The 26,335-nt window shown below is 52.5% G+C and overlaps 1 protein-coding gene across 5 annotated transcripts in view; it reads right to left on the bottom strand.

Annotated features, from left to right (window-relative positions):
• Positions 1-26,335, bottom strand: part of LOC144175988 (uncharacterized) — a 127,816-nt gene that overhangs the window by 71,371 nt on the left and 30,110 nt on the right. For 3 of the 5 annotated variants that reach the window (XR_013323742.1, XM_077705066.1, XM_077705063.1), the window contains exons 8-15: positions 25,366-25,656; positions 19,920-24,146; positions 14,724-15,158; positions 12,756-12,923; positions 9,640-9,726; positions 4,283-4,990; positions 2,095-2,346; positions 1,131-1,340 (exon numbers count right to left, since the gene is read on the bottom strand). Coding sequence is in view for 4 of the 5 variants with exons in the window: in XM_077705066.1 (XP_077561192.1) it covers positions 1,131-1,340; positions 2,095-2,346; positions 4,283-4,990; positions 9,640-9,726; positions 12,756-12,923; positions 14,724-15,158; positions 19,920-24,146; positions 25,366-25,656 (6,378 nt within the window). In the remaining variant the exon portion in view is untranslated. The remainder of the gene's footprint in view (positions 1-1,130; positions 1,341-2,094; positions 2,347-4,282; positions 4,991-9,639; positions 9,727-12,755; positions 12,924-14,723; positions 15,159-19,919; positions 24,147-25,365; positions 25,657-26,335) is intronic. The other 2 variants (XM_077705065.1, XM_077705064.1) reach the window with 2 other exon arrangements.

The following is a 26,335-nucleotide window of genomic DNA, read 5'->3' as shown; positions in this document are numbered from 1 at the left end:
GAGGTATCCTACTGACTCACCGCCTGGTGCGGGTAGGAAAGTTTACACATTCGCCGTCACGGCTGTATCGGGCATCATAACTGTCTGCCTGCAACCGACTGGCGCGAGGCGTTTCGTCCGAAGTCTTCCGGACAAAGGGTAGCGAGCTACGACTGCAGCAACGCATTTCTCTGGGAGCTAGCAACCTCGAATTCGTCTGAAAACGAGACCCACGTTCGGGCGCCATGTGGGATATATGAGGTGAGGGGTTCCCCGGGGGCCTTGCCAGCTCTCTGGGGTAGGCCCCCACGCTAGCTCCCGGCGTGTCAACCACGCGGGCTCCCATGCCTACGGCAGCCCAGCGAGGTTCGCCGATACGAGAACACAGTAGACAGTAGTGCCGCAGCACAGCCGTTTATTTGGGGAATCCCAAAGCATGCGAGCACAAGGCTCGACGGCGTTCACGAATCACGCCGTCCGGGTCGTGACCGCGAACGGGAGGCAGGCACTCACGGCGCGCGACAAACAAAGCTCCCACCTGAGATGCATGTATCCATCACCACCGCGTTCCGCCGATCTCGCCCCAACCGGGTCTCCGACGAGACTCTCCCGACTCCCGTGCGCGCACGCTCGCGCCGCCCGCGCCCGCGCGCCTATCCCCGCACACATTGGTGGCGCCATCTCTCGGGGGACGCCGACGAACCAGTGGAGCGCCGGACCGGTTTCAGCGCACAAGCGTCTCTCCCGAAGCGCGCGCTTGCTCGGGATCGCAGGTCGCGGTTCTCCACGATCCCCACACGGTCGACATGCCTGTTGCACATTAACCTCTAAAAAAATGAAAACTAAAAAACATTGTGTTGTAAAAAAAAAATCTTAAACTGTCATGACATCATCCATTTACTTGGAAATGCAAAGCACTTTGAACAAGTTTTCTATCGTGTTTTATACGCCGCTCAAGCTCGGTACGAGCGGAACAGAAAGAAAATTTAATAAATAAAAAAGTTATCAAAATATTACTTTGAAATTTTTATGGTGTTATCACAGAAGCATTTCCAGTTGCTGTGCCAATTTTCATCGAAATCCACAAAGAAATAAAGAAGTTGATTTTGAAAGCCGCGTCCCCCCTTAATATCCCTCGGAGACGAGCTCACCTTTGCGCGGAAGCGCTTGACAGTGGCCTCGGTGACGACACCCTGGTAAGGGCCGCACTCGGCGAGGTGCTGGAGGAAGTCGACGGGCCGCCAGCTGCGGTGGGTGCAGGCCGGCTGGGCGCAGTCGAAGCGCCGCACCCGCCGCTGGAGGCTCGACAGCGCCGCCACCACTTCCTCCTCCGACAGGGGGCGCTTGTCGTTCACCCGGGCCTGCAAAACCGTCCTCCCGGTTATCAATCTACAAAAGGTGCGCAGTCTTCGAACACGGGAAGCGGAATCGACGAGGGCCACTGTACTCACTCTATTCTAAGCTAATAGTTCGAAGAAAAAAAGAAAAAAAGAAAAGAAAAGCGGGGCACAAAAGTAGTTGGCGCACTCAGCTCTTAAGACTTAAATGGGCTGAGCGCCCATTTAAGCCTGTAAACTGGCACACAGTGGGCCTCTTCGATTTACAGTTTCGTATTTGCAGTGGACAGTCCGCACATAGCGCAAAGGTGCTCCACGCCACAGGCATACAAGAACGGATTCTGCACTGCTTCTTGAGAGTCCACAGCGAGTCCAAGGCTGTAAACAAGAGCTCCAGTTACCACCACCTGGAGCATTGTATCCACTAGTATCCGCAGCCACAGCCAACCAAAGTGCAAGCGGGCAGCACACAGAGTATCTTGCAAATACGTGCCGGCGCAAAAGCAGATAGCTGACACAGGATGCTCTGTTCCCTTTTCATACCTGCGCGTATGTGCAGGAGGCATTATGTACGTACTGCCTGTCGAACAAGAGAGCTGACAGTGAGCGCTTGTCCCCTGTTCTCCCTTGGCCTCCGTCTAGCTTTTCATCGTAGAGTGTTCTTTCACAGCTGGGGGAGCAATACTCTGTGCTCCCCTCACTCCTTTGGCCAGGCCGTGGGGGCAAACCACTTTGCCTGTTGACCCTGGCCAGAGCGTGGCGAGCGAGGGGCGCTCACCAGGTTGTAGTGGGTGCGCAGGATGTGCACCTTTGCGGTGGCCATGTCGGGGAAGGACCCCTCGCAGGCCGAGCACACAAAGGGGTCCCCCTCCTCCTCCTCCAGCGACAGCCCGGGAGAAGCAGGGCTGGGGGCTGCTGCCTCCTCCTCCTCCCCAGTGTGGGAGCTGGCCCGCCGGCTGCTGGTCCGCCGCCTGGGCCTCCCCTCCACAAAAACGGCGCTCTCGAACCGGCAGCCTGGCTCCTGCTGCTGCTGGCATGCCACACGGGCAGGGGAGAGCACGTGTCAAGCATCCAAAACTCATACCCCCATCAACTGCCACTGGGACCATCGAATGGACGGAGTGCCTCGTAATGGGGGGGGGAAAAAAAAAAAAAAAAAAGGAGAGAAACCAGGCTCCCAGCTACTGAATTCGCAGCCACTGGTCCATCAGCTGGTCGGCACTCCTTCCCAACCAGTGTCAACAACCTGTCGTTCTCAGACCACACAACAATGACAAAAATGCCTGATAAACAAGGGCAGTGAATGCAGCACTGCACTACAGACCCCCAAAAGGGGAAGATGCGCTTTGACTGGAAGCAACCAAGCCATGCTTCCCTACACCCCCATCACTTCTACCCAGGAACAGCCCAAGCTTCCGCCCCACAAAGCAGCAACACGAGTGGGCAGAAGCAACACACGGTTCAGCACCAGAGCACAGTGCTTCCGCAGCACACCCCAGCCCATGTGATACTCTCACACCTGACCTCTCACCAACAACACAAGCAGTGCCCAGGTGCCACGACTCCTGTTCCCTCCTCTCCACCCTTTGACAGCCTCGTCTGATATGCGCCCACTGGGAACAACTAAAGGGCAGGTGGGCACTGACACCGTGCAGTGTCAACTGGTTCTGCAGGTGCCCACATGTCGAGTGCCAGAGGCACCGACGAGTTTACAATCGTGCAAGACCGCTACCAAGGCTAAGATTGTGGCCTGCCCGTCAGCTCCTGAAATCGGCCAGGACGGCCATCGATGTTTGCAAAGAATAGAAGGGGTGCAGGTGAAGTAAACACAAACAACACATACAAGCGCAAATTTCCAACTGTGCGTTCTTTGTGTCTACTTTGTCTTTGTCTCTTTAGTCCCCACTTTATTCTTTGCAGTAAGCATGAACCAACTAGCTCAACAAGTGTTGCAAATTAAGCCACCGATCAGCCTGCTCCCCAGTGAGTGCCTGACCCACTGGGCAAGGGAAGAGGCCCAGCTGGGAGGGGAGGGAATGGTGAAGTGGAGAAGAATTGGCAACGGTGACAGAGAGAGCAGGACAGAGAGCGATAAGATGGTGGGGGAGAAAAGAGGTGGGGCTGCGGAGGGGAATGGTGAAGTGGAGGTTGACAAATAGGCATTGTTATGTAGCGCTACTCACTCAATTGTAATGCGAGTTTTTGACCTAGATTTGGCTACCTGAAGTCAGCTCTTGCGGTTCAATCGAATACAGACATGCCAAAATGTCTTTCTGAATGCAGTCAAAAGTCACCCCTCGCGTTACAACCGTGGTCACCTTACAATCGAGTAAATACAGTATGTGGAAAGTAGAAGCAATTTGGGAGGGGGGAAAGAGAGGAAGGGAATGGCAGAGAGAACAGAAGAGGACGATCGGAGCAACAGCACAGGAGCAGTCGAGTACAAGGAGAAAGGGAAGATGGGGAGAAAAAACCCGATTGGGGATAAACGCAGAGGAACCTAAAGACCTTGGAGACTGTGGTAATGAGACAGGGCAGCATGGAGAGGTGAAAGAGGAAACAGCGCAAGGCAGACGACTACTTGGGGGGCGAGAGAGAGGCGAAGGAGGATCGGAGGAGAAGGAAGCACTGATTCAGGGGCAGTAATGGCCCGTGTCAGTGGGAGGAGAAGAGAGTGTGAGTAATACAATGGAGGAAAGAGAGGAGGAAGCATTCAGTGGCAGCGACACCAAAACATGCTTCAGCAGTTATGCAGCCAATTTTTCACATGCACTCTTTTTTTTTTGACATAAAACTTTACAGGCTGACCGCCAAAGAGCAAATGCATTGTGCGAAAAAAAAGAAAAAAAAAGACAGAAGAGTGATGCATCACTTGAAAATCAACCGTCTTCCCTTTCACGCTTTGTGCTGCCAAAGAGGCAATCAAGTGACCAAGGTGTGCAGCCAGAACACCCGCACCTACGCACCTCTTCCTGCTCATCTGCTGCCCTTGGATGCTTTGCTCCGGGCTCCGGTGTTTCCTGCTCCCGTCCCCTGAGCCGCTTCGCTCGAGGCTGCGGAGTTCTCGGCTCCGGCGTTTGTCGCTCTTCATCCCTGCACCGCTTTCTCCTTCCCTTCAACGTTTTTGGCTCCTGTCCTTCAGATGCCCGCCCCTTGGGCTGCTTCCCACTGGGCTCTGGTGTTTTCTGCTCCGATGCTTCCTTCTCCGGTCCCCTGGACCGCTTTGCTCTGGGCTGTGGAGTTTTCGGCTCCGGCGTTTTTCGCTCTCGCTCCTTGGACTGCCTTCCTGTTCCCTCCGACGTCTTCTGCTCCGGTCCACCGGATCCCTTGGGTGGCCGCCCTCTTCGCCTGGGCACTCCTTGCTGCTGCCCTTCAGGTCCTTGGGGCCGCTCGCCTCCCTCTGCCGCTGCTTCCGGTGTCTTGGGCTCCTGCTTCCTCGGCCTCCCCCTGGCCGTCTTCTGCTCCTCCTGTCCTCCTCCTCCTGGCTCCGCCTGCTGTCCTGGGGGCTCCTTGGGCGCCCCCTGGCAGCGTCCCCGGTGCACGTAGTACGACATGTAGGCCTGGAAGGACTGGCCGCACGAGTGGCAGCGCAGCGGCCCCAGGACGTCGGCTGCCTTGCGCAGGGCTGTCCGCACCTCCTGCTCGCTGAGTGACCGCTCACTGTTGATCAGGGCCTGTGACAGGGGGGGTGTCGCCATCACAACACGGCCCGCCTGGGCTCCTTCCCCAAAAAACACATTCTGGCTGCAGCAGTTTTAAATTTGCAATTTTTAAAGGAACCCTACATTTGGCAGTGCTGCAGGGAATGTTGCTTTGCCTGAAGGAGCAGAGGATTGTAAGGTAATATTATTTCATATTAAAATAGTGCAAAAAAAAAAGTCTTGCACAGTAACTGGTTACTACAAGGTTCGTATACTCTTCAAAGGCAAAAATTCAAGGATTTTTAGGGACCAGAAAATACATTTTCAAGGACCCCATCTAATGGTTTATCTGGGATTATTTATAATGTAACTTTTTCAACACAACGCAAAAGTTGTTTATTGCACAATACCTAAGAACATTAGTTAAAATAAGTACTAACGAGTTGTTGAAAGCACCCCAGCTTTATTTTTTTTTTTGTTGGTGTTTAGAGGTAGTTCTTCTTTCTTTGTTTTTCCTGTTTTTCTCAGGCAATTTTATTTCACAATGCATGCAATGTTGCTTGTATCACATGCTTTGTCAGCAAGGATGTCAGCTAAGATATTAAATAAGCAACTGTTGCCCTCACGTTGTCAATCTTCTCTTCGAGAATACGTCTTTTTGTCTGCTTTTTTTCACGAGCTGCTCTTTTTTTGAGATTCAAGATTTTGGAACATTTATTTGTTTCGATACAAGTCATAATTAGTGCATTCAACAAGCAAGATGACGCAAGTCGCATTTCTATATCTCCCGCTGAGCGGACCAAAAATATCATGGCAGATTGTATCAGGGCAGGTTGAATTCACAAGTTCCTCCTCCTAATATTGCCTCGTTGTCAAAAAAGTTCGCTAAATGTGTTGTAACTTTGTGCGATAACACTGAGACTGGATTGTTACAATATTTTTTGCGTTAGTTAAAACTTCCAATCCAAGATAAACACTTTAAGTCCTTGTGAAAAGACAGATCCACTGATAATCACCCATAAAAATCAAGGGTTTTCAAGGACCGCTAAAAAATTCCAGGACTTTCAAGGCCTCGAAATTGACACTTCTAAATTCAAGGGTTTTCAAGGTTTTCAAGGACCTGTGCGAACCCTGTACTAGTAACGCGTTACTGGTAACTAATAACTTTTTTAGTAACTTGTAACTGTAGCACTGCTACTTCTTTACAGAGTAACTGTAACACGAAATACCGTTAGTTACTTTTTTTTTACAGAAAACTATCCATTATGTGCACACATTAACTCTTTCATTACGGTGGAAAAATGGCCGATTTTGAGTGCTTCCACGAAACGTTTTTTTTCTCTTGAGCTACTGGACAGACTTAGCCTTGCTATGCATGAAATTGTAGCTCACAGATTGCTCTTCAAAACACAAACCAGCAGTTTTGTTAAAGATACAATTACTTACAGTGTATTCGTCAAGTAATCAGAAAAAAGACCCCAAGAAAAGTATACGAAAAACACAAATCGGCAATTTTACCGAGACTAAAAATTATTTCAGGATTTTTAAGATATACAAATTGTTCCTGCATTCCTTGGCTATGATTAATTATACAAATCAACAGTATATACCAAGTTTTCGAGTTTTGAGGGCCCATAAACCTAGCGGAGCTGACGGCTGTGCCACGCCACGAAGGCACTGAAGGGTGAGTGAGTCTCTGTAAAATGTGCATCCAAGCATACTCTTTTGTGTTCTCGCCCAAAATCCTTATTAGTTCGGTGGTAAAAAACAAGAAAAAAAAAAATCCAGCGCTCTCGAGAAGCATCGCACATCGCCCTGCAGCGCTAATCTGACACGAGCGCCAGGTTATCTTGAAGGTGATAGCGCGATATGGCGCGGTGCACTTGGCAAAATATCCTGGCCGTACGTTGTCGAGACCCTAAAAAGTAAAACCGCAGTCGTCAGATAAGAAGCACGTTTTGTTTACAAATACAGCGGGGAGTCACAACAAAATTACCTGCCAGCGGTTGTTGAAGTGCGAGACACCTGAACCGGAGCTTCGTCATCCAAACTGAAATCTGAATATCCCACATCGTTGCTTGACCCATCACTGCTGCTGGAATCAGAAAAATCAACAGCAGGAGCTGCCGAAGTGCTTGCTACGGCAGTCCGACTGTGCGGAGCGCGGCGCGTACCCGACGCCATTTTCCTCCTAATCCCCTCTACCTTCGGTTCAAATTTCTCTTGCTACACCGCCACCACACGCGACACATAAACAAACGAAACCAAAACTGAAAGAGAATTTGCCAATGAACACACCAGATGGCGATAGTTGTCTGTGGAGCGCGGTTTTTAGATTTTGCGGGAGATTTGAAATCATCGGACGCCGGCTTCCGATTACCTATGGCGCCAGAGTGAAAGAGTTAACCCTTTGAGGGTCGAATTTTTATCGCCAAATGCGACCCCCCAGGGTTCATTTTTGTTATTGCTGATTTAAATGCTTCAGATGAATCTATTTCGAGGAAAAATTATCGTAATTTTTTTAGGGTGACCATAAAGTGACGAAAAAATCGTTTGCGTTGTTACATACATGTGGTTTATTCATGAGTAACACAAGAAAAATTCTAAATAAAAACAAGAGAGTAACAAGCCGCCACCTTTTGAGTGAATGGAAATCAGATAGACATCAGTTTCGCGGGTGCAAAAAGCGGGAAGCGCCCGGAGGACAATACCGAAACCAGCTACTGCGCGTGCAGGCATGCACAGCGGGATGCGTGAGCGATAGACGGCGCACCGCTCCTATAAAATACAAAAAAAAGAGAAAAGAGCCTCATCAGTTTCGCCGGCCCACTTGGTCTGTGGAAGGCGCAGGAAGCGAGAGCCGTCCGGTGGGCGATACCCAGCATGCCTAAGGCCTAAGGCCTAATACCCAGCATGCCTAAGGCCCAGCATGCCTAATTTTAGGGACCTTAAGCATGCCCCCTCGTTACCGGATGCGCATGCAATAGCCGGCGCGCCACTGAAGCAATTCATAAAAAAAAGAAAAAAAAAAAAGAAGAGCCATTGGCGCAAGAAAATAATTTGACGTATTTCCGCAGTGTGGCAGCACATGGCAAGCAAGAGAAGTTGGCGAAAAAGGAGCGCTTTTTAAACGTACAAGCGATGACGTACATATATGTTATTGACCATTTTGAAGGTGTTTGCAGCGCACGTACATGTACGTCCGTGACCCTGAAAGGGTTAAAGGCCGACGTACAGATTGCGCTTGCTCCTTTTTCGCACTTTTTTCTCTCCACCTTTCACTTTTCCGCAACACGGCTGCTCTCGCAGTTTAGGAGAGAAGGTCGCCACGAGGATGGATTATCTTTCCTGCCGAAGAAACGTGGTCGGTCTGAAGGGTGATGTCTAAAACTATTCCTTCGTCTTGAGCGACCAAACAGGAAGGAAAAAAAAAAAGAAACTGGAAAGTAGACCTCTGAAAAGAGGGAAGCTCTCGGACGCCAACTTTGGGACGAACTCCTTCCGAGTTATAATGGGTTTTGCGAAAATATTTTCCGACACCAGGGGTGCATAAGCAAAAAAAAGTTGACGCAACAAAATGAGGTGCACAGAACGATTGTTGGAGGTGGGCTTGAGTGCACCCCTTTTAGGTTCCCTTCGTTTTACCATGTGCTCTTTTGATGACCACACTCCTTCGTATGTTAACTTAAAACTAAATGAACTGCAACATTTGTTTTGCTACTTAGTTTTATACAGTAACGGAAAAGTAACGACTTTACTTTTTCAGAGTAACTTGAACAAGTCACTTCTAAAAATTCTGTAATCGTAACTGCAACAGAGTTACTTTTCTGGCTTTAGTAACTGTAAGACTGTTACTTTTTTCTGGTAACATGCCCATGACTGAAAAAAAAATTATGCCCAGCTAATGAGTAGCTCGTTTTATGCTTTTGATGCGCTGGATGTAGCCTGTCGACAATGGAGTGGCCGCATCAACTTTTTTTTTTTTTTTTTTCCAGTGAGGTTACTCAGTGCCTCTGTAAACTTGGAAACCTTTGTGACACAAAAATACTGAATCTGTTATCATTAAAATTTATGTTCTGCCATTTGGACTGTTTGCGAATTTGCATTACTCCATGCCAAAAACAATAAAATTAGCGTTCATGCTCATCTGCTGCCTTGAAGTGCGAGTGAAGTGGAAAAACATTTTTTTTTGTTTATTTCAACTAACCTATCTTCAGTAACTTGGCCTACTCCTATTCGGGGGGAAGAAAAAACAGAAAACAAAATCCATAAACAGTGACCCACTTTTAAATTTCCCACCACTTGTACAAAAATACCACCAGGAATGAGACCATTTTTAGACTGCACCAAAGTGGAAATTTCCCCATTAAAATGCATTGCAGCACCCCAGCGATGCATTTCAAGAGATACTCAAGGATCTCCGCTACTATCCTGTGAACTCGCAATCTTGTTTATCTCTATAAAACATGGCCAGTGGCACAAACTAGCATTGGCAACGTCCCACGTGCTTGGACTGGGGTGATAGTGGGCAATACCACCAGTCCTATTGTCTTATTAGGTCACCTCAGCACCAGAATTTCGCAATAAAATTTAGGAGATTAGAATTAGGGTGCAAAATGCTGCTAATTGCTCACAGTATTTTGGAAAACCCCCAAGTAGCCCTTTAGAGAAGCTGCACTCACCACGTTGTAGTGCACGCGCAGGACATGATCGGAGGCCTCCTCCTTCCTGGAGAACGACTGGCCGCACGCCGAGCACACCAGGGGACCCTGGCACAGCAGGGACACACATGTGCACGTGCACCACACACCAAGAGAAGAAAACCAAGCAGGGTAGGGCCCTCAGTGCATCACCACTGTTTCGGCAGTGAGACTTGCCTTCATCGGGGCCTGATGAAGGCAAGGCCTCCTGCCGAAACGTGTGTGTGCATGGGAAGAACTTCTTTGACCCGCATGGGGAAAAAAGAAAACGGTTTTTAACACCGAAGGCCAAACGAGCCCCTCCCTCTTCCCCCTCTCACAGAGAGCGAGAGAGAGAGAGAGAGAGAGAGAGAGAGAGAGAGAGAGAGAGAGAGAGAGAGAGAGAGAGAGAGAGAGAGAGAGAGCACTGCCCCTTCCATGCACTGCCTGCTCATGACTAAGGAAAGTTGGCGTGCAGTTAGGGTGGCTCACTTTGGATATGCCACATGCTGTCCCCCTCACACATCATCCCTTATGCGTGCTGCATGAATGGGACAGCATCCCACCGAGGGTCCCATAAATACCACTCGAAACTGGTGCGCAAATAAATGCAGACCCCTGCCTCACTCCACAGAAAGCCCATAACAGGCAGAGCTGAACATGGTTGTAGGAAACCTTGCTGCACGCAACTTTTTCCCCTCACTGCAACGTAACCTAAGTGTTCAGCCAAAAGACAAAAAAAAGGGGTGTGTACACAAGGACGGGTGTTCAGCATTCCATTATGTTCACAATTAGTGAACAATTCTAAGGCCCAGCAGGATACAACAATGTACAAGGTTGAACACATTTCACTAGCAAAAGTGAGACGAAGGCACAGACAGCTGCACACAGGACACTGGCTAGACTTTGGCTAGCAAGCATGCCGTGTGCCCTCTGGGCCCTCGTCTCACTTTTGCTAGTGAAATGCGATCAAGTGATATACAAGTAGCCCAAATTTTGGCTTTAACTGTGCAAGGTTGAGCTGCGCTTTTCCTCTACTGTAAACAACCTTGTGGCCAGGTTACACATCAGCCCCAACAACTAAAAAAAACAGGCTTCTGCCCGTTGTAAGCCAGTATGATGTTTCTTCAGCAGGAGCTTGCTTCTGCGGTGGTCAATACATCTCAACAGTGAAAACACTGAGCTGACAAACTTCTTGCTCTAAAGACACTAAACACACACACGAAATACACATTGAAAAGCACAACTGCCAACTGACTTCATTTTGCGAGGCTACCAGAAAATGATAAAAAGAAAACTGAAAGACATCTACTGATTGAATGCCTTTCATTATACATGCACAGTGTGTTCGTTATTAAAGGAGCCATGAAGACAAAATACAAGTTGGGTTTATTAGAAAGACTGCTTAGTCCCGATAACAATGATACCAATATCATCGCAATCTCAGAACAAATAATGGAGATATTAAATAAAACGTGTGAAGCAGTCGCGACCCCCTAGCCGATTTCCCACAACTTTTCTACGACGTCACGGAACCTTGTTTGTGCGATTGGCGGCTGCCTAACTGACCTGTTGCGACGACACATGACTGGACGTCTGTAATGGGGCCTCTAGTTCCATTTGACCGCATCACTTGAATGCTAACGTGCAATTAACGCACTGAAAATTACGTTTTATTGCTGGCCCATATGACATCATTCTTGCTCATAAAATGTCACTGCGGCGCAAAATTTGAAAGTTTTGAAATACTTCTTGCTTTTTTTTTCGTTAAAAAACATCTTTTGGGGCTCTAATGGAGCTGAGCGAGATACGGAATCCTAGTTCTTTCAAATTACACGAAGTTGTATTTTCTCTTCATGGCTCCTTTCAGTCCTTTGTGTTTGCACAATTTGTGAGCGCAATGAGTTGAAGACTGCATTACTGCATACATCAACAAACCTCTCTGGACTACCGCCACTGACAACCTAAAAGTGCTATAAATTTGAGAACAGTGATCTTTAACTTCCCCCCGCCACCTTCAGGCCTCAATCCTATTAACAGATATTCCGAAAACATGAGTTTCTAGTAAAAATCTGCAGGCATTCCTCGTAGCACACACGGCAGTAACCTGGCTGACATTTGACACAGCCAAGCAATACGACGGGCTCGTTGGTTTTTGGCACGACGGGATAAAACGTGTGAAAAGGACAGGGCGGGGAATGGTGCCTTCCTTCTGCCTGTTTCATGCTATTCGCACATTCCGGCCTATCACTGAACAGAGCCCACAAATCAGGAGCCTAGCACATGCTCCTAGGAAGCTTGTCTGGAAGATCTTGGTAGCACTCCATCTCTGCACGTCCCCTCACACCCAACGAAACCTGCCGCACACCCCTGCGCGCCATTCCCAGCACAACATCTGCTCACGCTACAAGTGCAAGCCACCGCACAGCCAGTCAGAGGCACGCTCTTCGAAGCATACAGTTTCCTCAGTATTGGCTGGACATTCCTCAAGTTCAAGCTTCAACGCACTGCTTTTGTACAAAATTCCCAGATAGCTCCTGGCATGCAACGCCCAAAAACACAGAGTGGAACCAACCTGACCGCACATCTGAAAGGCAAACCCCCCCCTTAGAACAAGTGTTTTACCTCCATTGTTTGTGTGTGTATGCCTCTTAGTCCCTGTTTGTTTGTGCGCAGTTCCAACGACGCACTATTTTCAACTAGCCTGGCTCTCCCCAGTGCTTCAATTGTTTGCATGTTTCACGTACAGCCGATGTGAGCTGCTACCAGGACCGTTTAAAGCACACCCTTTGTGTAGAACCAACCTAAAAAAGATCGCAAGCTGCTTCAGCTGAACGTGTCTGGCTGAATCATGAGTCTCCGAGAATAAACGAGTTCCAAAGCGGCACCCGTTGCAGACCTACGTCAATCTTCCCTTATTTAATGCAGCTGCTGCAATTACTTTTCCCCATTTTCCCCTCCAACGGTGTTCCACATCAATGAATAATTTTCCAAAGTTCCCTTCACGACAGCATGCCAATGCCGTCTCATCTGACTTCCCCCGCCCGCCTCTGCTGCAAGGCAGGCCTGTATGGTGGCAAGTGAAGAGCGTGGGAGCCAAAAGGAGGGGGAGAGGGTACCTCGGTGGCCAGCGACTGCTTGCGGCCAGAAGATCTCCTCCCGGGGGAAAATGCAGCCTCCTCCATGCGGCTGCTGTCGGCTCGATGTCGGCCACAAGACGCCTCATTCTCCGAGGTTCCAGCTCCGTCGGTGCTGCGGCTGCTGCTAGCGGCTGCGGCCCCAGGCTCCTAAAACACAACAAGGAGGTTTATTTCCCAATACAGGTCACAGAGCCCGCCAGGGCCGAAATCAATCCTTTTCACCAGTACTGGCATTCTGACCACTGCCAACATTGCCCCAAATAGTGACCGACTCCGCACGACAGTGATACAAGCACAGATGCACAGTTAGACCACAGACAGTGTTTCACTGCCGCTGTGCATATGTTGATAGTCATCATCACCGTCGTCAGCCTGTCTATACTCACAGCAGGGCAAAGGCGTCTTCCATAGATCTCCAGTTGTCCCGGTCCTGCGCCAACTGCCACTAATTCTGATCTCATCTGCCCAGCTAACTTTCTGCCGCCCCCTGCCTTCTCTAGGGTTGATGGTGGCGCAACATAAAAAACTAGTAACGACGCTAAAGGAATTGATGCCCCAATGCGACAGGAGGCGCACCAATTTGCACCTGGTTCCAACGCACAAAAGACATCTGCAAGGTAGTCCGAAAGCATTCAGTCAGCAAACAGTGCCTCTAAACTGCAAGCCTAAATCAAATCAAGGTAGACTGATAGTAGCTCTCATATTATCATCTCGCTGGGGTACCTCGCGAAGCACGTGCCCCCATACCTTCATTCCCCCAACTGTTTCAGTGAAAACCAGAGACGCAGCTACTGCACCAAAGTAGCACAATACTCTCATCTTGTCCAACTTTCCCTACGAACTGCAGCACAAAGAAGCAGGATTACACAGCCAGGAAGACCGTCGGCACTGCACAGGCCCCTTGCGAGCTTTGATTGATTGACTGTAGGGTTTAACGCGCCGACGCAACGCAGGCGATAAGGTGCACCATAATGGAGGGCTCCGGATTGATTTTGACCACCTGGGGATCTTTAATGTGCGCCGAAATCTCGTACACACGGGCGTTTTCGCTTTTTGCCTCCATCAGGAAAGCGGCCGCCGCGGCCGGGAATCGAACCCGCGACCTCGTGCTCAGCAGCACACCGCCTTAGCCACTGAGCCACCACGGCAGGTCCCTTGCGAGCTAACCTAGCTTGTTTGCATTGGTGAAACAAGCACAGCAAAGATGTGTGGGGTTTGAGCACAACTCTGCTGCAGAGTGCTGGACTGCCACTTGGACTCCGAGCAGAGTTCTTGTTTGGGCTGTTAGCACATGGCAAATAGCAATACAAGCCATACAGGTTCATACAAACACCCCAACTGGTCTAACAGCCACCACAGAGGTTGCCACAGATGGGCCTCAGGCCTTGAACTGGAGCAATTCACCCGTGCTCCTGAAGACTTTGTAAGCTGCCCCCTGTCGTGACTCGAGAGATGGCACAGTGACCTTCGCATCATGAGGCTGTGTTTGCCTTCGAATTCCTGATGACTGCCCCTATGCCACTGCACTGGTTCGATATATTTTGTGGTCAGACTGGTCTCAGAGTTATTCTGCGAGTCTTTCAACTGGCGCAGAGTTGTATGGCTTCTTTAAGCCTAAGGGCCTACAAAAACTGATACTCGTTTCTTTTTTTTTTTTTTTACAACTTTGGGATTTTAGCTAAAGGTTTGCACATTACGCACGAACGTGCTAAACAGTCATTTAAATAAATTCCGAGCCCACCCGTCGCGTAAGACGACCTACTAGACTAGGCCGGCATTTACCCGTACGCCGATTAACATGAAAGTTCCACGCTGTCCCTTGCAAGCCGTTTCATCACGGTTCCACTGCACCTACCTTCACAAGATTCACACATCGACCCCTGCAAACAGTACTGCCCTCGACACCTCGCTGCATCATTTGGGCCCCTCCCGGGAGAGAAAGCTCACCTTGTTGGGACGACTCGGCGGGCCTTCCCCTTCTGCTGTGCAGTCTGTCGGGGGCCCATTGCAAGCCGTGCGCTCTCCCTCCTTCCCGGGCCCCTGCTCCCCTTCCCTGTTGGCAGCAGGCAGGGCCTTGGGAGGCCTCCCCCTGCGCTTCTTGGGAGCTGGCTCTGGGGAGTCCCCGGAGGAAGGCGTGGGTGCAGCACTGGGCTTGCCCTTGGGGGGCCTCCCCCTCCGCCGAGCAGCCGGGACTTGCAGCTGCTGCTCCACTGCCGCCCCCTCCTCCTCCTCCTCCAGTACGCCTTGGGAGCTTTGCAGCAGCTCCTCGGGTGCCCCTTGCACGTCTTGGGAACCTCGCTCCTCCCCCTCTTCCTCCCCCTCCTGCTCTTCCGCAATTCGGGGCTCACTGCTCACAGGCCTGGCAGTGTCCTCCGGCCCTCCCTGACAGGCATGGGAAGGGACAATGGAGGCACGTCAGGGCCAGCATGGCAATAGCAACGGAAGCCGCCGCTGTGCTTCATCACCGCAGCAGGATCTTACTCCGCACAGCGCAAGTAGTGCGTTAAAGGGACGGGCAACCGATTTTTGTCGCATATATGTCCTCTAGCTCGTATGAAATCCAGCGTTTTATATAGGCCAGTAACCACGAGCAATTTGTAAACAAATTGGCGGAAATAATTTTAATTTGGCAGAAAACTTCCCGAAATTGCATGGGTGGCGGTTCGTAGTGTCGAAACTTGACACTACAATATGTGTCCCGGTCACGTGACCTGCAAGCCTAGCAGCTACTGTAACTGCTGAAACGTTTATTTACTAATTGAAAACCTTTTAACACATGTATTTGTGCAAGTTTCAATTGTATATGTATTTTTTAACATTATTTTGAAAATTTTTAAGACACGCCTCCCGCCGTCGCTGGGTTGCTCTCAGTGTGGCTAACTGAGCCTGCAGGCCCAGAATCAACGGCAGCGTTCAGTAAACAGACCCAGTGAAGGGGATTTGACAATGCTGCCTGAGTCAGGGCCATTTGTTCTGGCAAAATATTTAATTTCAGCTTCCAAATACGCAACAGCAGCTTAAAAAAAAAAAAAAAAAAGTCGCACCCAGGGAGAATCGAACTTCCGACCTCCACAATGTGAAGCCAGATTCTACCTATCGTCTATTCCAACAGATGGCGCATCCGTGCTAAATAGACCGTTGAATTAAAGAAACACACAAAGGAATACGAAAGGCTGCGACTCACTTTTTTTTTTAGCTGGGAGAAAATTTTAAATACCGTTTTTCGTTTTGCATGCAGACATAAGTTTGTTGCCGCGCTACTGTAAGTCATGGTTGCCAGCATTATTCTTGTGAGGACACATACGACTCCTAGATCTAAAAATTTATTTTTTCTAAAAAGTTCTGGGCCGTTATCAGCGAAACCATTCCTCTTTTTAAGTGATGCTTTAAGTGATGCTTTCTCATTTGGGATAGAGAACGTATACTCGACAAAAATTGGTTGTCTGTCCCTTTAATGAGAATATTTCGAACATTGCACGAGCAGTTTCTGTGATTTTTTTGGATTTAACATACTTATAAATTACTGCTGCGACGACAGACAAACTACGCCAGAAAAGGCAGACGATGTCACACATTCATAGCCATCTCCTTTCAAAACGCTTGTGCCCGTTGACACCTGGGTCCGTCACATAGGCGAAGTGATACTGTACATGAGCTACCGCACGCTCTTAAGAGCATCCGTGCACGTTTTGTTGCTTGTTCGCATGACTGTTGGCTCTGCTTCACTTTCCTTGCTGCTGCGTTTGTGGCCTGACTGCACTGCGTGCAGGGCCTGCAAACAGTTGAGGCTTCGAAAACGGAATCCGACTATATAGTCGGGAACAAGTTAATGCCTCCACAGAGAGCAGTGGGAAGGGTTTTCAGGGGCAAAAAAATGCACACACAAGAAGAAACCACCAGGACAGACGAGGCTCCGCTTTCAACTAACCTTTACTACTGAAAAAAACTTGTATCTTAATCAACTTGTATCTTAAGCCCATACGGCATCATGAATTATATTCTGGTCCGCTTTCCAGGAGATCACTCTCTTTCTCAGAAAGGGTAATAGATGGTTCGCTGATGCACTCCCACCCCGCTTTTCTGATAGAGCATGCTTCAAGAATATCTCCTTCGATTCCACGCTACTGCTCCAACCTTTTGCTCAATACGCAGGACACAAGGTGACGACGTACATACAATAGGGAGTTTCAGAATTGGCCCTCGTCCCCAAGCAGCTTGGGGCACCGTACACTGCATGGGTAGAACCAAAGCCGCAGAAGGCGCATGCTATCTCGCCGAAATAGCAGGCGCCCCAGAAATGGCCCCCAGAGGACCTGGCATTCCTGGCGTCCCTCCCACAGTCAGCGAGACTGCGCATTACCGTGGCTGAAGCGAAAGCTGCGGCTCATTTTCCCAATCAACACAACGCCCACTGAGCTAAGTTTGTAGATTTTGCACCTAGGGGATAAAGCAGGAAGTCATGAAGCATTCTATGCACGCAGAAACACTCTGCTTGCATGTCTTCCATGCCCACCCGCTGGGTTCCTCAAGCGCTCAAACTAGCGCAGGCCATGGCAGCTACTGCTTGTCACCACACTCCTGTACAGTCACACCCCGATGTAATGAACTTCGATGTAACAAAATTCCCCATGCAACGAACCACGTAATTTTTTCAAGTGTATGCATACTTCAAGTGTATGCACACGACATATTTTCAACTTCTGTGTCATGAAGTCCCATTTGCCAAAATTTCTATGTAACGAACTTTCACGGACAGCTAGGCACGAATTTTGTTGTAGAAGTAGATTTTGGGAGACACAGGCATTGAAATGAGGTCTCGATAAAATGCAAACGGCAACGTGGGCCACCCAATGCCACGGATGCAGCGAGCCACGGAGTCTGTGAGCGACTGTAGTTCCCACAAGCTCCTTGCCTACAAACTGTGCATGGCACCGCCGCCGATAGCTGCCGCTTTGTCCTTCGTTTGCGTTCGCTCGTGCTTGTCGGGTTCCATCGTTCCAGCAAGGGCGTGGCGAAGCATTTGTGGGTTACTACGAGCATTGCGCGCGCGTTTTTTTACGCCCACTTTCACGATTGCACACCGACGGTGGCTGCTGCCTGTGCCAGAAAAGAAGTGGACGCAACGACAAAAGCAACGACGACCCTTCGCCCACGACCTCTGAAGTGATTGGTGCACTCGCACTAGTCCAGCGCTCCTTCGCAAATGTGAAAGATGGCGGCCTCAGCTGCTCCGACTCTTTACGCAGTGTGGAGAAGTGTGCACTGTCTCGGCCAGCAAGGTTGTTCAAGCAGAAAAAGATACAGGACCATTTCGTGAAAAAGTAAGGCAGTTTCATCAATAAAGTGTTTTTACAAATGCTATGTGCTTTTGTCACGTCTAATTCCTTAGCTTGGTGAGTTCGATATAACCAGGTTTGACTGGACTAGTTTGAGCTACCTACTTAACTTCACGGCTGTCACATCGAGTGGGTGGTATGTGCGGTGCCGCCAGTGCGCCAGCCATGTACGCGCGCCACGTTTTCGCTCGCAGTAATCGCTTCCCGCGTGTAACACTTCATTTTCACCACAAATTTCAATGTAGCGAAATCTCAACGTAACGAAGTAAATTACAAATTTTACCGACTTCGTTACATCGAGGTTTGACTGAAGCAAACACGAAAAACAAGATACACACGCTAGAAAGTGCACGACGGTGTGGTGGCAAAGTGCGTTAGGGGGTTGTCATCCGCAATGGTAGTAAAAGCGACAATCAAATATCTTCCACGGGGCTAAGCCTAAGCTCCCTGCATCCAAGCATCCAAGGTGGCTGTGAGCTGTTGTGGAAGACCCCCTTCTAAAATTTGTTACATGTGAGCATGTTGCCTTGGGGTTCCATAAACTTTTCTGGGGGCTGTTACGCTGTGCTCCCCAGTTCTAAAACTTGTGGGGACCCTCATCTAGGCCTACCCTACTCGTGGTCTAGCTGGGCCAGTCCCCTCAAGAATCTATGGACCACCCTGCGGTCCCTGTTGGCTGCCCACATCGAAACTCGTAGTGCAACTCTGCCAAGCCCCCCACCATCAGAGGACCATGGAACATTCCTTTCCTCCGAGCACTCGTAACTCTGCAGCTCGGATTTGACCTGCTGAATAAAGTTTGCTCGCTCTCTCTTTCTCTCTCCTTTCCCTTCGAGCCGACAAGCTAGACACACGAGCATTCCGCCGGGACTCTGCTCGGTGATTCCGTCTGGACTGGACTGGCCGTCGTGAAACTGCTCTTCCTGCGGCCACAAGTACACACATCGAAATCTGGGTCCCTCTGGCTTGAGCGAGTTTGAGCGAGCTCTCCTTGAGCGGGCTTGAACAAGTAACAGCTGCGTTGTCCGGTATGTAGTACCCTGTATTTGCCAGGCAACAAAGCCTCAACTTTGATTGCCAGAATCTGTCTACTATACGTGAGTACTCGAACCCGTGCATTAGTCTTCGGCTTCTGCTAAGGCTAGTCTTCTGCTGGTAGTGCTTACTCTAGTGGAGTTAACTGAGGTCCTGCATTATCCAGTACGTTAGCCCAGAACCTCACTAATGGAGCTGCTCGTTGCCAGACCAAATGTGCCCCACAAGCACTGCAAAATAATTTTTATACAGTGAGGTCCCTTCAAACATCTCCACTAAAGTGAAACCTGAGGAGGGGCAAAGCATGCAGTGTATAAGTGTATTCTTGGCCCCATGGCGTTTTTGCCAATGGAGATGAAACAAAAGGAGGGTAGAGGTATACAGCGTTGCTGTAAAAGTCCCTTGTCTTTGAAGAACGAAGAGCTCCAGTGCGAGGCGTAAACAAGTGTCCCGGTGTTTTTTTAGAATGCATTACGTTCTAGCGCGAGGTATAAGTTAGTTTCCCAGTGTTCTGGCACCATGCCCACATGAGCCGCCGAACAATGATTACGACGACGACGACGATGACGACAGGAGACGCTAACAGCCTTAGCCCCTAAGGGGCTTCGTCCATAAAACACACATGGTTCCCTTCACGGGCTGTATCCACAATGTTACGAAAAACTCGCGAGGTATGCCAGGATTCACCAGCCTTCCACTAGATGTACTCAAAAAAGAGAAGAAAAGAACAAGGAAGAGATTCTACTCTAAAATGATAAAGAGCTGCACCAACCTTGGGTGGTTGTCCAGGCTGATTTCCACCACTGGGACAGCCACTGCCGGAAGCGCCTGGACTCGAGCTCCCACTGGGCTCACTTGCCCGGGGAGCTCCAGAGTTGGCCGCAGGCTCTCCCCGAGCTGTGCAGCCTAGATGGTCGGCACCCGCTCCGTCCTGTCGAGGGGCTCCCGTTGCTGCGGCGGGGTCATCGCCCGGCTTCTCCACATTGTCGCCGGGCTCCCAGGGTGGTGTCGATTCCGCCCCCACCCCGCCGCCGTTGAGCACGATCGTGAAGCTCCGCTTGGACGGCCGTCGGCCAGTCGGGGTCCTCGCCGGCTGGTGCGGCAACAGGCTGGACTTGACACGTAGCTGGAAGCGCCTGGGTCGCTGGCGCCTGGCCACAACCCGGACTGCGCCACTCCTCGAGCGCACCTTGGCCAGCGGCCGCGATGAGGCGGGGCTGAGGCCGATGGTGAACTCGAGCGTGGGCCAGCCCCCGTCGACGCGCACGGGAGGCCGGCGCACCGCTCGGCACGTGACACTGCACGCCAGCTGCTTGAGCTGGGGCCCCCGTGAGAGGACCAGTTGCACGGGGATGTGGGCACAGGTGGAGGCCGCCACGCGACGGCCTCCACTAACCACTAAAAAATGACCGGCCACGTTGCCATCGTCCGCTCGCTCCTCCTGCGACTCGTCGCCAGCAGCCCTGGCCCCCGTGCCCCTTGTCGTCTCCTCTTCGGGCACGGACTCCACGATGTGCAGGGCCTCGCAGCTCGAGGCAGAATCGGCATCGTCCATGAAGATCTCGTCCCGGCCAGACACGTCCCGCTGCCCGGCCGACGGCCGGTCGTCCACATCCATGGCCTCTTCGTCCTCTTCCTCCTGGCCGTTCTCTCGGTTGTCCTCAGCGTGCCGGGCACGCTTTGCCGCGGGCTCCGTGTGGGCGCCGTCCCCGCGAGCACTCTCTGGGACCACCTGTAGCTTGTCATCCGGCGGCTTTTTGACCCCCTGTGGGGACGGCGATGCTACAACAGACTCTGGGCTCGCTTCACCTTCGCTGCGCACTGCCGTCTGCTGAGGGGATGCTGCTGGGCGAGCAGTCTCTTCGGTGGTGCGGCCATTCTGCCCAGCGCACTCGGGGACGACTTGCGCGCCTTCGTCCGTCTCTGCAAAATCCCTCGCAGAGACCGCCTCTTCCACCAGAGATGCCCTGGACGGTGCGTCGGGGCAGGGCACACCTTCGGGCATCGAGAGCAGGAGGCGAGCCTCGATGGGCCTGTCCTCGTTTCTGCACGGGATCTGCAGCTCCTCTGTAACGTCGGGAGCTGCTGCTGCAAAGGCTGCAATGTCACCCGACGGGACGCACCTCGCCTGAGGAGCTTCACGAGCACTGTCACCGAGACCACCTTCCATCCCGGGTGCATCGTCCAGTGACGGCACTAGGACGCGCATGATGTGCGTCTGACTGGAGCCGGCATCAATCTGAGCCCTCTGACTAATTTGGCCTACGCTCATGGCGGGTGGCTGCACACATTCACTGCTCTCTACGGTCAACAGGTTAGCCTCGGAACCCACACTCCCGCTCCTTTCAGGCACTGCTGGGTAAACAACTTGGCACCCCAGTGCATCAGCCTCGAGAGGCACAGAATGCTGCAAAGCAGCGGGAGCCACACTTTCTTCCAAACCTTCATCTTGCTCGTGAATTAGCGATGGAACCACCTGGGCTGCAACCTCTTCCACTGGCTCCTCTGCTGTTGACACTGCAACAGCCGGAGCCGCCACTGATGTCGCACCGTCTTCATTTACATGTTCTTGGGGATTCGGTGACGGAGGGCCTTGCTCAAGATGTGCACCACTATCTTCCTGCTCCACTTGTGCCCCTTCGACGTGCTTGGTGGGAGGCATGTCACCGTCGACCCCTTGTTCCACACCTTCATCTTGAAATTGGCTCGCTGGAGGACCGCCTTGTTCCAAGTAGGCCGTCTGTCCTCCCTCAGTCTCCCCAGAAGGCTCCGAATTCGGCTGCAGAGCCACGGGGTCCGAGCACTGTTCTTGTGCCACTGCTGGCACGTCAGGCCACCTGCAGGCTTCCAAACTGACAGCATGGCTACCCTGGCTTAAACTTCCCGGTGGGGCCCCGTCCACAGCGACACCCAAGCCTGCTTCAGCCACCTCAACAGTGCCTCTCCCTTCAGAGCTATCGGAGGAACTGCTGCCTGAGGCACCGTCCTGTTGGGGCACCACCTGCTCTGGCGAACTCTCCTGTCCTTTGAGAGGTTCCTGCTGAAGTGCAAGGGTGGGCTCAGGTTGCTCTGGAGGAACGTCCGGGACGTCGACCCCTTCCTGGCTGGGGCCCAGAGGCTCTTCCTCCTCCTCCTCCACTGCCCTCTCCTGTGTGGCCACCAGGGGCTGCACCTCTGTGCACTCGTGATGATCGCTACCTTCGCGGTCTTGTTCAGCCAGTCCCTCTTGCTCTGTGTCTTCCCTCGAGCTAGTAGCTGGGGTTGCTTGTTCGGGAATTCCGACTAGCAGTCCACTGTCACAGGTAACCTGCGGGCCATCTGGCGCTGTCGGTTCACCCTCATCCATGGCTTCTCCTTCATCCCTGCCTGCACCCTCCGCAACCTGTGGGGCCATCCCTGCGCCGTTCACCGCTTCCATCTGGGCCTCGGGCAATGCATCGGGCTGAGCTGAGGCATACTGGTGCTCCTGGGTGTGCCAAGCCCCAGCAAGCATATGGGCTGCTGGTTCCTGGTCCATCGGCTCTTCCGTCACAGGCTGAACCACAGCTGCCTTCTGAGCATCAGCCTGCTCAACGCTCGGCTGCGGCGGCTGGCTAAGCTGCTCTGCTGGATGCTGTGCCATCGGTTCTGCAGCAGGTGGCGATGATGTCACAAGCGGCAGCTGCTGCACGTCCCCTTGTTCCAGCCCCAGAGGCTCATCTACACCCTGCAGTGTAGGCAAGGGCTCGGCCAAGGAGCTGTCGGGTCCGGACTGCGCACACACTGATGGCTGAGCCGCCATTGTCTCCCCAGAAGGCACTTGGGGCTCACTGGGCACAAGATCTGGAGAAACTACCGGCGGGGTCGGTGGCCGCTGCTCCATGGACTGTTGACTGGCCACTGGCTCCGAGGGTGCTGCTGGTGGGGCCAACGGCTCTTCACCTGAGGCCGGCTGGCTGGCTTGCAGCTCCTGAAGACTCGCTTGCTGACTGGGTGGTGGCCCCGCAGGCGAAGCACCTGGCTCGTCGCCCAGGGCCTGCGAAGTGGGCAACTGTGGTGGAGGTACTGCCACCACATGGGCTTCTTCCTGCTGGCTCGGAAATGGCCGCGGAAACACCGTCTCGGTCAGGGGCTCAGGGAGTATGGCTTCCGGAGTGGGTGCTGGATGCAAGGGGGCTTCTGGCTGAGCCACCGGTGGCTGATCCGCAGCCTCTGGCCCAGACAGTGGCTCCGAGGACAGCTGGCCCGCCTGTGGGAGCACGGCAATTGGCTGTGCCCCCGCCAGCAGCTGGGCGAGGCCCGCCATGTCACCCAGGGCCTGCTGCAGCTCGGGGGTCTGCATGATGGCAATGGCCGGCCCCTGGCCGTCGGGCATCTGGATGGCGAAGACCTGCAAGCCCTGCTGCTGCTGCAGGGCACCCCCAAGCTGGCCCGCCATGGAAGGCAGCACCATGGCCTGCATGAAGGAGCCCGGCAGCTGGGCCTGCGGCTGCCCTGCCTGCAGCTGCCCTGCCTGCAGCTGCCCTGCCTGCAGCTGCTGCAGCATCATTGGCTGGCCCGACTGCAGCCCCGCCAGGGCCTGCTCCACGGCCGCCTGGATGGCGGCGGGGGACAATTGCTGCACCGTGGTGGGCGGTGCCGGCTGCTCGGGGCTTGGCTCGGCTGGAGCCTGCGCTGTGGGGAGCGGCTCCGTGGGAGCCGGTGGCGGCGCGGGCGGACTCTGCTGCTGCCCCGCATGGGCGGCGGAAGCGTCGTCGTTGTCCTCCTCGTCAGAAGAGGAGGCGTGGCTGGAGCAGACGATGCTGACGGCCAGCGGCTTGCCGGGACCCTTGGCGGGCGGCTGGTGGCCGGCGGGGGCCAGCAGCCGCGTCCGTTTTAGGATGGCCGGAGGGGCGACGGTGCCCGGCGGCAGCTCCGGCCGCACTGCCGCGGGGGCCGGCGGCGGGGGCAGGGGGGGCAGGTCGTCCGTCTGGCACGAGCAGTCCACCCGCTTCAGGAAGAAGCGGTCCACGTCCGAGGGCTGCGCAAGCGGGGACGCAGCACTCACTCGCTGGCCCCTTGCTGTGGGCAACACAGGTCAGATGCCACTGATCATTGGCTGCGAGCACTAAAACAAGGATTCCGCACTTACGAATACAATTTACGAGTCGAATCTATTACCATGCTTAAGATGCCCACAGTGGCATTAACGGAGTAGGACAGTAAGGGCCAAAGACATCTGCTACTTGCAGCAGAAAAATCGCAGCTTACAGAATTTAAGTCGCCGTGCCGTTAAGAGCTTCCCCCTTGATTGCTACGGTGCACCGCACTGGTTATCTTTCCCGACGCTTTGTATTTGGTTCACGGCACCCGACCATCCAATAAAGGCCGGTTAACTAGCCACGAATACAGAAATCCGCTTGTAGAAATAAGAATACCAGCCACAGTAAAGGTCCTCCTAGTCTTAGCATGTTCACATGGGCAAACCTTTCAACATGATTGTGTTCATTTGAAGTGATATGCCATGGTGCCTTAGGATTTCCCGCAGTGGCCACAACACCAGGTTTGACATCCATAAAGCATGCACCAGGTGCGTGAAGGGCCACCTGCAAGGCCAACATCACGGTGACAAAGAGTGGGCAATGACACCATAACGCTAACACACTGCCAACTTGGCCGCTAAACTAACCAAAAATAATGCACAGTGCATAGTTATTGCACACAAGTCTAGGCGAAATTGTGCACATCAGTTGGTAGAACTATCTCACCTCCTTCAGCACCATTGATTGCTAATGAGTGTTTGCCTACAAAACCAAGTTTGTACACTACCAGTGGCATGTGCAGCCTCTACAGATTAAAGGCCAGTTCTAAACCATCTGCACGGAAAAATCCCATCTGCGGCGATGCCGGAGTAGGAGGGGGGGATGGAGGAGAGGGCGCAGCTAAGACTATTCTGTGTGTTAGCTGCTGCTATGAGCAGATAAATCATTAAACAGCGCTTGATACAAGGATGACAACGCTCGTTCCCTCTTCTACCGCCGTTGTGTTCAAGCACTGTTTTAACGATCTACCCAAGTGTCGATTTTACTGTTACGAGCATGACGCGATTCCCCATCCAAGATGCACACCCCCCAGCCGCAATTTTCGTCACGAACTGCATATCAATTCTCCCGAATTACGAGTCCCGTTTACTTCTGCACCACCTGAGTGCCCCCTCGTTCCGAGCTGAACACATTCCAGGGCAGCCACAAGGAGCTCACCCGGATGGCGGGTGGCTTGAGGGCTTGCTCCACCTGGAGGTAGCGGCCGTCCGGGGTGGCTGCGCTGTGCACCGCCACCACCGCCTGGTCGTCCGGCTCGTCCTCCTCGACCTGCGGGTGCGGGCTCAGGGGCTGCACCGAGGTGCTGGTGAGCAGCCCCGCCACTGGCGAGCCCCCACCCGCGTGGGCGGCGGCAGCGTTCACCGCCAGGTCCCCCAGGGTCTGCAGCACGCGGGGGTTGCGCAGCAGGGCGCTCGCTCCCTCCGTGCCGGGGGCGCTCTTCACGATCACCTGCACCCAACAGCAGGGGGAGGAGCAGGGGGAGGCAAAAAAATTACACCATCTTCCTGAGGGGAGAGTTCCTGAGGGGAGAGTTCCTGAGGGGAACTCTGCCTCACCGCATCACCTCCGCATCACCTCAGGGTTCCTGAGGGGAACCCTGAGGTGATGCGAAGCATCACAGAGTTCCAATCCAATCCAATCCAACCCAAGCCAAGCCAATCCAATCGAATCCAATCCAATGCCCCTCACGAGAGAGTGTTCGCTATGGGAGGAGAGGGGGTGAGTGGCAGAGAGCGCAGCTGGCGCGGCGAGGAGAATGGGGGAGGGGTGGACACCGACAACAACACCGGATGGATGCAGGGACAAGGCGAGTGAATGGGATGCGTCGCATCTAAAATGGGCGAAGCACCACCCTTGCCAGCTGCTCTACAGACGGCAAAGAGAGAATCAGCCAGCCAAACAGAAGAGCTCCGCTCCATTCACTTGCCGACACTTCTCTCCTGTCACGTCGCCCGGCACGCAATGAGCCAATCACCTACGACGCAGCTCAGCACGACCTTTGAGCCGCAACGACTATGAGTTCACTCGAAGGAGGAATTTAGAAAAATTGGTGTTAAAGATTGCACTCTGGCGTCACAGGACCGGAGCGGTTGGAGGTCAATGAGACAGGCCTTCGTCCTGCAGTGGA

This window comes from Haemaphysalis longicornis, unplaced genomic scaffold (assembly GCF_048455015.1).
Source record: "Haemaphysalis longicornis isolate Haplotype H1 unplaced genomic scaffold, Haemaphysalis longicornis Haplotype H1 scaffold_3, whole genome shotgun sequence".
NCBI classification, from domain to species: domain Eukaryota; kingdom Metazoa; phylum Arthropoda; class Arachnida; order Ixodida; family Ixodidae; genus Haemaphysalis; species Haemaphysalis longicornis.
Note: the sequence above shows the minus strand (reverse complement) of the source record. Positions and strands in the feature narration are given on the sequence as shown.